This window comes from Anastrepha obliqua, chromosome 2 (assembly GCF_027943255.1).
Source record: "Anastrepha obliqua isolate idAnaObli1 chromosome 2, idAnaObli1_1.0, whole genome shotgun sequence".
In the NCBI taxonomy this organism is placed as follows: domain Eukaryota; kingdom Metazoa; phylum Arthropoda; class Insecta; order Diptera; family Tephritidae; genus Anastrepha; species Anastrepha obliqua.
In genome coordinates, this window is record NC_072893.1 from 128,123,963 (window position 1) to 128,133,969 (window position 10,007).

Genomic DNA, 10,007 nt, shown 5'->3' on the forward strand with positions numbered 1-10,007 from the left:
ATTCAATAACTGTTACAAGCTGTTGTTAATGTAACAGCACAAACATTCCCCATAACTGAACGGGGAACAACTGTTACAGGCTGTTAAAATCTTTTCCACTTTATTTAATATAAAAGAAAAAAATATTATCACTCTTCACGCCAAAATTCAGCCCACATTGTGTGTGCGTGTGTATATCCAAGTCCGAATACACCAAAAGCTACAACTGCTGCTTAACACGAACCGTATCAACAATTATGAATTTCGGTAAATTATAGAAAATCATGCCTTATGTCTAACTGGCATAAATAGTGCGAAAAAATAATAACTTGAAAATTAAAAAAAAAACAAATACAAATATAAAAAATCCTTGTACATAGAAAATCAATTGAAACAAAACTTTAAACCACAACAATTTCTTCATTGTGTATATGAATATAGGGGGTTGTACTTGTAATTGAAAAAATAACTTATTGTTAATTAATTAAAATGTCTAATGAAACGTACTTGCAGCGCATGTGTTGAAAACATTTGAACACAAATAAAAATATGCTGCATATGTGTATGTGTAAGCTATCAGCAAAGTGGATGTACGTTAGTGGTAGTAAACTAGTATATTAAAAAACTTTATATATTATTATGTAAAATTATTATTATTATGATAAATAAAATTGATACATATATAAAAACAACAACTGGTATACATACTTAAACTCTTATTTATGATTCTAAACAAACTCATGAAAAGAAAAGAGTAATAATGATTAAGTAACTAATACTAACTACATTTACGAGGCCTACAAACATACATACATGAATACTTACAATCACCAAATTAAGTAGCTACAGTGGAGTTGTATGAATTGTATTTATAGGCAAGCCTTTTTTCTACAGCGTCCAGCAGGAAATAAAAAATAAAATAAAATAAATAGTGTAAAAATATTAAGAGAGTTTAAAATATAAAATAATTGAATTTGTAATAAACCAAATTGCGTATTTTTTCTCATTATTATTTTACTCCCTCAAGTCTGTTGGTTGGTTACATATTTACTTTGACAAAAATGAGTTATTACTTTTGTAGTTTATGATCAGAACCGTTTTTCGTAAATTTGTGTATTTTTTTAAATAAAACATTCTCACGTAAAAGTCAAAATATATCCTTTTTCTAAGTATTTTCTGTGAAATGGAGAAAATTTGTGTTTTTTGTTTTATAACTAAAACTTTTTCGTCATGCACGCTTGAAAGTTTTTTAGGCTAAGCGCCTATTTGGAATGAGTGTCTTCGTTTAACAAATAGAGGTGCCTACCATTTCAAGTTGCCTGCGACATGTGGTTTTTTGTGCCATTGCCCATTCTGCAGCGAATAATGTTGACGCTTAATAATCGCTGAGCGTATCAAACGTGGGACCGACTCGCCGCAGAAATTCAGTCGGCTAAAGCAAACGCTAAAGTGTATATGTGCCTGGTAAAAATATGTACACAGTTTGAACTTTTTCGTTTAACCAGTCGACTAAATGTTGGCCAAAATTCGACATTCGCGTTGGAATAAAACTCGAATTCGAATTTTCAATTTGCGGTTTTGCTAAATTAAAGAATCAGATACGGCTATCTGGTATATGTACATACATATGCATTAGGGTGCCTCACTAACAAAAAGGTGTGGTTTTTTTCACCGGAACTGTGAAACTTATTTAATTTTAAGACTTTTGCCAAAAAAAATTTAAGACTTTCGGAAAATATTAAGATTTGCGTTCAGGTGGGTTTAAAAAAAGCCCCAGACAGAATACTTTTATGTATAAAATTTGTTTTTAAAAATATTTTTCCAAAAAATAACCCCGGTTAATTGAAGAATTCAAGCTTAAAGGTCTGCATCCGTTATATTTATAAAAAAATCGGATTTTGTAGGTACATGCTAAATGTAAGAATGTTGGATGAATGAATAATTTTGCGCCACCTGCGATATATTTTTTCCTTCAGCTGCGAGTTTTTAATAGGCTCGTTAGATTTGAACATTCAAAAATTCGATTGATTCGTTCTCACAAGAAATGTGCGCATTTTTATTTAAAGTGAAGCTTTTCGGAATACTATAATTCTGTCACGGCGACATACATACATTTTATACGAGTAAGTGGCAAAGTTGCTACTTTCGGAAGAAGTCGGCGAAGCAAAACGAAAGAACGAAGAAGAAACTTAGTTTTTAAAATAGTTTTTAAAAATAAAAAGAAGGTAATTGGAGCACATACACACAGTCTGGCAGCTTTACATTCATGAAAGTTTGGCTCATTAAAAAGTATTTTGAAGTTATAGAACTGGAAAACTTAGCTTTGGGTTATACATTTTTAGTTAGCTTATTTTCTTATTAGTCTGTAAGAAATTGGAAATTAAAAAGTTCAAAGTTTATATTTTATATTTATATAAATATATAAATGTTTTTTTTCTTTTTTGCAACTTGACATCTCAAAAATTAGGTGAAATTGAAATAATTTTTTTTTAATTTTTAGAAAGATCTGAGTGCGGCTTATTAAGGGGGTAGTATGGTATTTTTTTTTCATTTTTTTTTTTTTTTTAAATTATTCTATAACATCTTAAGATTATTGTGTGAAAGTTTGAAGTGCATTAGAGTAAAATTGACAAAGACACAAAGGATTAAGTATCTACCTCTCCAACCGGACTTCACGCTGCCGAAAATCTTTAAACGCGTTTTTCTCACACTTGCCTTTTTTACGGTCGGTGTCCACTGTAGATTCATATCTACTGCACCGATTCTTTTCAAATTTGGTTTTTTTGTTTCTTTACTTTATTCACGAGGTAATGACGTCGAGTTTTTTTTTTTTTAATTTTGTCATATTTTAAAACAACAAAGTTTTCAAGTTTTTTTTATGAAAAATCGGTGTTTTGACTTCAAAGCGCTTTAAAAAATTAAAAAGAAAAAAAAAAAATTCGACGTTGTTACCTGCGAAACTTTATTAGCTGATGAAATCAATTTGGTTTTTTGATTTTAGTTGATCCAGTAATGAGTTCTGAGGGACACCGCAATAAAACTTTTTTATGAGACGTCCGCGAAGATTCGCTGCCACCAACTCATTTCTTCATAAAAATCAATGAAAATTTCACACAATATTCTTTAAATATGACTTTATAATGAAGTAATTTCAAAATTTTGAATAAATCAACTGTGTCGACAAAAAAAATTTCGAAAAATATGCTTGTTTTACACCGAATTAACCATACTACCCCCTTAAACTTTTTAAGGAATTGTTAATCAAAAAGGATGTAAATATGCAACAAAATAAATTAATTAATGGAATTTGAAGCTTTTGTTTTAATGACGTTATTTGTATTACTTTTTTTGCTTTTATGACGTTAATTTTTGTATTGCTTTTTTTTCTTTTAAACATTTGGAAAATTAATTGAAATATAGAAATACTTTATTCCTGATTTTTCGAAAGTTAGAGGCAAGTTTTATTGAATGTAATAGAAAATTTTCAATTAAGAAGGTTACAAGTATTCAAAAGCGTAGACATAAAATAAAACAAAATACTTATTAATTTCCTTTTAAATTTTCACATTTCGAAATTTAAATTAAATATAGAATTTTACTATTGCTAATTTTCCAAAAGATTTATCTCGACCTTGCAAAACAGTATAAAAAATTAATTATTCGAGTATTAAAATCCCGAAAACTAAGCGAGAATGGAAATTTTTTTTAATGAGTCGCCTCGAAAACAGCAATATTTCCCTAAATGCAAGGAGTTTGAGCAAACGTCAAGGAGTACATCTGACATTTTAGTAGATAAATCCGAAATAATATCTCTGTGGAAACTTCTTTATAAGCGGAATAAAAACAAATAAATTCAAGGCGAATCTATTAAAGGTGGTAACCGTAAACCAGCTGATTTGTTTTCTTTTTTTCTTTCGCCGTGTCCATTCGGATGTCAGCATAAAATAAAATGACGAAAAGCCGTCGCATGCTTCTAGTTCGAACTTCGTGTCGGCTGTTCCATACAGTTAGTTCGACCTTTTCTTTTTATTTTCTACTTTCTTTTGTCGTGATATTCTAATGTACAAAACGTTGTTGTTGGTCTAATGCCACCACTTTTAATGAATTCGCCTAGTAATAAATCCATGAAAATTGCCACATTTTTCCCCCTCTTCATCGAAAATTTTGAATGTTCATGGACTCGATTTTGAACGTTTAAAATTTAGAGAGTTTTATATAGCAAAAAACAATCAGTAAAACCAATAATTCTCTATGTAGTTATATACGTTAGGGCAGTTTCGCTTAGTTTTTAAAAATTCTATTTCACATAATAAATCTGGAGAAAACCGTCAGTAAGAAAATAATCTTTTTAATACCATATTTTACGACATTTATATTATTTTTATTACTATTGAAAAATTTAATATTTTAATTATTATAATTGAAATATTTTCCGTTCATATATTTATTTACATATTTTAATCATTTTAATATTTTCTTTTACTTTTTGTCCCCTTTTCATTCTTTCTTATTTTATTGGAACTGTTGAAATAATTTTAGTTTTAAATTTTTTAAATATAGTTTTTTATAGCCCCACCAGAATTTCCTAGAACCATTAAAATTACTTATAAAAATTTACTACGAAAACAAGAATAATAATGTAGATCATCTTCTCACTGTCAATTGTAAAATAATCGAATTGAGTGGAGATCTGGGCAAACATTTTTGTCCGACAGCAAAGAAGAAGCGCACACCCATACTAAACAGTGGAAGAAGTTTGCGAGAAATGATGGATAATCTTGATTACATATTATATAACGGTGGATAATTGTTGTATTTTTGAACATATATGAAAAAACGGGGAAAACAAACGGTACATTATATGTATGACGGTTAATCCAAAGCGTATAAAAAATCATTAAAGGCAGTAAGAAATTAATAAAAATGTAATAAAAAATAAAAATCCAAGCCTAAGAAAGTTAATGGCACGAAAACTAGCGGTATTTATTAACAAAACAAAAAGAAAAACTATAACGAGCATAAAAGAAAATAAAGCTAATAGAATTATTAAGTAAAACTTGAGTACGAATTGGTATATAAGCAAAGAATTATCGAATAAGAATTGAAGTAACATTGTTTCAAAAATTTTATAAAAGATTAATGAAGCTGAAGCTGTGTATAAATTCTGCGTGTACTAGCATAAAACGTCACACTGTGTGACTTCTATTGGCGAAAATGGTAGTGAAAAATAAAAAGAATTTTATATATTTTCTATTTTTGTCCAAAACTTTACTCCTAAAATTTGTCCCTTGAATTCATTTACTTTTGGTTCAACATTTTCTAGCGCCACATTAGAAAGAGAAAAAAACTAACTATATATACTTGTAAGTTAAATTTAAAACGATGCTGAAAATGACTTCAGCTGCTAGAAATACAAATCGTGGTAGTAATTGTGTATGTGAAAAAGAAATAATTCAATTAAAATAATGAAAGAAAATAAGTAAAAAGTTAAGCGTAAATTTAGTAATTAAAAAAATTTGAAAAAAAATAAAACAAAATAAATATAAAAAAAATATATATATATGAAACAATAATAAAAATATTGTTTTTAGTGTTTAATTTAGAGGTTACATGAACAGGATAAGAATTTAACAGGAAGAGTAATCAAATCGAATTAAGTATCAAACGGTTTAGTATAAAAGGGAGCTGGTCATAGTGACATTGCTGGAAACTGCGAAGCCGACAAGCTGGCCAGACAAGGGACCTGTGAGGTAGTGTGCCCGTGAAAGGAGAGCATCGGGATCCCCTTGGGAACCTGCGCTCCACTCCTGGAACGGTGGGCTTTGCACCAACTCAGAGAGCGCTGGGCAGGTACACGAACGTGTAAGGTTGCGAAATCCTTCTGGCCACGTTTGGATGGGAGGCAGATAAAGAAAGAGGGAGAAACCCGACAGAGAATGAGAGAGAGAGAGAGCATATATATCTAAATAAATTTACAACATTTGCAGAGAATACAAAGAGACAAAATTTACAAAAAAAGGAGAAGGATCGACCAGTGTAGGTAAGCGCCGGACACAAACCGAGGTAACAACGCACACTACTCCGAGCGTTTATCACCCGCACCCGCACAAACAAGGCAATAAATCCGACACCGGAATGGATAGCACGTTATAGTACGCACAAGCCAAAAAAAAAAACGCCAAAAAAATTGGGACCAAAAACCCCTCCAAACAGTAGACACCAAGGAAATATAACGCCAAAAAGTAGGCACCAAAAATATATTTCCTACACCAACAAACAAGCGCCAAAAAGTGGGCAGTGTTATTTCTCGCTAGAAATTAGCAACGACAAGCAAAACCTCAGGAAAAATAGCTTAAAGTGTATCTAAGATATGTATAAGGTATAGCTCTCTCTCTCCTTTTCCTCTACGTTACATCTTTTTTCTCTCTCGCGGAACGAAAATGCCCAAAACGTTGCATGGCCTTGAAATTTTACCCTCCATTCGCCTAAGAAGTTCCACTTCAAAAACAATTTTTCGAAAATTCTGACTACCCCTAACCCCTTAACAAAAAGCCCCTAAATGGGGTGTTTTTGCGTTTTTATGCGGAAGACGTCGTGGCAAAAAAGTGGGTGTATGTGCGTGTAAATTCTTGTGTCTTATTGCTTTAGCTACTCTTGCTCTTCACAAACAATTCTTTTTGTTTGTTTCATGGGCTCTGACGACACGGCGAATTCGGAAGGCGCAATCTCTTTCTTTATCATTCTGGGCGCCACCTAAGATACTCAATTCGCCTCACTCTTTTCCTCGTGAGAGCGCTTTCAAAATGCACTTTTTCTATCCTTAGCCAGTGATGCCACAGCGGAAGAAACATTAATTGGGTATTCTTTAAAAACAAAAATTTGGACTATTGCAGTTTCAACAACGCCACACTACATATCTTTTAAATATATGTGTGTATGTATAGTCCCAAGGCCGGAGATAATGGAATTGTGATTTCCTTAATTTGTGATAATTTACAAACAAACAAGAAAAATTCCAAGCTTTAAAAAGTTACAAATTATTTTTGTTAATTTATTTCTTGTTTTACGTATTTGCTTTTGTTACCAACTACTTGTTTTATATTCAAAAATATTTCAATATTTGATAATTTAACTAACATCCTAATTTTTGCTTATTTATGTACTGGATGTCTTTTTTTATTTAGTTATATATTATATATACATACATGTATGAAGGATTCCTTACAGCTATTTTACAATATTCCGAATGTTTGTACGAAGGCGTTCAATATCGCCAAAAAATCATTCATCACTCAAAAACTGAGAGAGCAAAGTTACAGTTCGAGACGTTTATTTTGTGGTGGAGAAATTTTTAGCCAGCAAAAATTATCCAGCACAAATACATGATTTCAAAGAATGTGATTCGAAGTTTTTGTAAACAAAAAAATGCGATTGAATTGACTTTTTCACCATTTCTTAACAAAAAACACATTTACAATTATGCTAACTAATTCTAAATACACTTAGTGGTTTCATTCCTCTTTCGCTTTACACGGCAACTATGTGAACTATATTTTCTAAACGAGCTCTGTAAATATTGGCAATAACTTAAATATATAGTTATTAAAAAAATGTTTGAGTGCCGAACGAAAAGTCAAGAATGATGCTTGATGAGGAATAATTTTTTGGAAGAGTACAACTATTTACATTTCTTCGCTTTAAATTTCGAATATCTCGAAATTATAACAATAAATATTTACAAATTAAACTATTCAGACTTTTAAAAATAGTGCAAATTCTTTAGATTACTAGTTTACAAAACTGTAACTGGCTTTCGTGCACGGCCGCTTTTGATGCCATTTGTGCTACGTTCTTGACTCTGGAGCTGTTTAAATTCCTACTTATCCACAATTGACCCCGACATACTAAACATATGCCCCGCATATGAAGGCCCTCCGCCCGACACTAACCACCTTTTAACATGCCCCATCAAATCCACTCATCTAACACCTCTTTCGCTCTGGACCCAACCTCTGAAAACAGCAGGTTTCCTGGGCCTACCGTTAGATGAGCTGGCAGGGATAAGTATACTGCTACAACAACAACACCATTTGTGCTTGTCTTTGCCTCTACCCCTATTTTCAATAACTGCTCAGAAATTTACACGTTTACCATCTTGGATGTGAAGGCAGCCAACTGCGCTTTAAGCGCGTCAATTTGGCAGAGCAGTTCAATGTTTTGGCGTTCTAAGTAGGCGGCGCGTATGGCGATTTCATCCTCCTTAATACGGCGCCGATCGCGCGACTTCTTGGCGGCCGCATTATTCTTGCGGCGACGCTCATAATAGTTGGCATCTTTGATCTGTCCACTGGTTGAATTGCTATTGTTGTTGTTGGTGCCGCATTTCTTTTCACTTGCCTGATTATTGTTGTTACTTTCGTTAATAGCGTTTGCTGACGAGCTAACTTTTTCTGCCTGGCCACCAGTATAGGAGGAGTCACAATCGCTCGACTCGTCAACGCCACCACCATGACGCTCCTCGCCCTCACTGCTGCCACACTCAGGCGCATTGCTGCTGGTGTTACTGGTGCGACGTGAATTCATGCGACGCATCTTGGGGTTGGTGACTGTGCGCGAACCGCCATTGCTATTGCGTATTTGCTCCAATACGCGCTTGCGGTACTCAGTGTAGCGTTCGACACGTGGATTGTCCAACAGCACATCATTGGCGGCAAAGTTGGCGGCTATGACGAGCGGATCACGTGGAAAAGCTTTAAAGGGGCGCGTTGACTTAAGCGAATTCAAGGCAGCACTGCTGCTACTAGATGCAGAATTTATTTGTGCCACAGGCGATTTGCTGCGTCCTTCAAGACTGGACACTGGTGAAACAGCAGTCATGTGCTCTTCTTCAGATTTGATGCTATGTAGAGTACTACTGGGTGTACCAACAGCGGCTGCGGCCGCTGCAACCACAGAAGCAACAGCAAGACAATTGTTGGAGATTGGTGTCTGCGCGGCAAGCAATGACGGTGCCGTGGTGATTGATGGTGTAACCGCTGTCAGGATTTGTGATGTCGTTACTGTGCCTTCTTTGTCGGGTTGGCCAAATGAAGAGTAAAGCGCTGGATAGAATGAAGCAAACGGAGGCGTAAGGTGATTGAATTGCTGCTGAGTGCTGTATAGCAAATTAGAGGGAATCATCGGTTTCTGCTGGCTATGTGTTGGTGATCCTGCACATGAATCGTCGCCGAAGCTCGAGTTCGTGTTCTGAGGTGAGGGTGTCTTGCGTGTCGTTTCGACCGAATCACGGCGTGAAAGATCGAGAACTTCGCTTGTTGATTGGTGTTGACCCGTGCGCTTGGTTGGTGAGTAGCCACCAATCAGCGCTTGTTGTTGCTGATGCTGTTTATAAGCGAAGGCAGAGTAGATATCGAGTTGCTTGACAGACGATGACGGGAGGGCAACATGCGTTTGGTGTTGTAGCGCATGATAAGGAAGTAGATGGCTCGCGCCGTACGCTTGGGGCTGGAGGGGGTGGAAAGGTCGATGTGAGAGGTGTGCGGCATGTTGCGAGGACGTCGGATGTAGTATGTTTTTGTGCTCTGGTATATGGCCTATTGAATAATTCTGATTAGTTTTGTTTCTAATAAAATTTAATTAAAAAGCGAATGGAAAATGTAGTTTTACTTCGCATACACTAAAATTTTATTTGAATTTTTTTTTTTAACTCACCATTATTAAAATCCAATGAAAATTGTTCAGCTATAACTTTTTCGTGTATCATCATTTATATAGTTTTTTCTTTTTTTACTATCATTTAAAATTTTAATTTTTAGACTAGTGTTGTTCTATTTTACTCTCGTGTATAAAATTTTGCAACTATACTCTACTGCTGTCAGACTATGACTGCTCTGCACACTCAGTCCATTTATGCCTTTATATGCTCAGTTGCTTGCGCATCGAGTTCGTAGCTTCTCTTTAATTGTCTTTGCACCGTAGTACGCCTATCCTTTGGTTTTGTGATGGGTACTCTTGTTTAAACAATTATG

General features: G+C 34.1%; 1 protein-coding gene across 1 annotated transcript; it reads right to left on the minus strand.

The window, feature by feature from the left end:
• Window positions 1–8,118: 8,118 nt before the first annotated feature.
• Window positions 8,119–9,745, minus strand: LOC129238422 (protein giant). The gene is made up of 2 exons (XM_054873446.1): window positions 9,691–9,745; window positions 8,119–9,560 (listed from the first exon to the last, which is right to left on the minus strand). The coding sequence occupies exons 1-2, from the start codon at window positions 9,743–9,745 to the stop codon at window positions 8,119–8,121; spliced, it is 1,497 nt and encodes a 498-aa protein (XP_054729421.1).
• Window positions 9,746–10,007: the final 262 nt, after the last annotated feature.

What these genes read in the sequence shown, in the direction of transcription:
- LOC129238422 (XM_054873446.1), bottom strand. Translation starts at nt 9,745, where the DNA reads ATGATGATACACGAAAAAGTTATAGCTGAACAATTTTCATTGGATTTT. An exon ending in TTCATTGGATTTTAATAATG is followed by an intron (nt 9,561 to 9,690) that starts GTGAGTTAAAAA and finishes GCCATATACCAG; the next exon opens with AGCACAAAAACATACTACAT.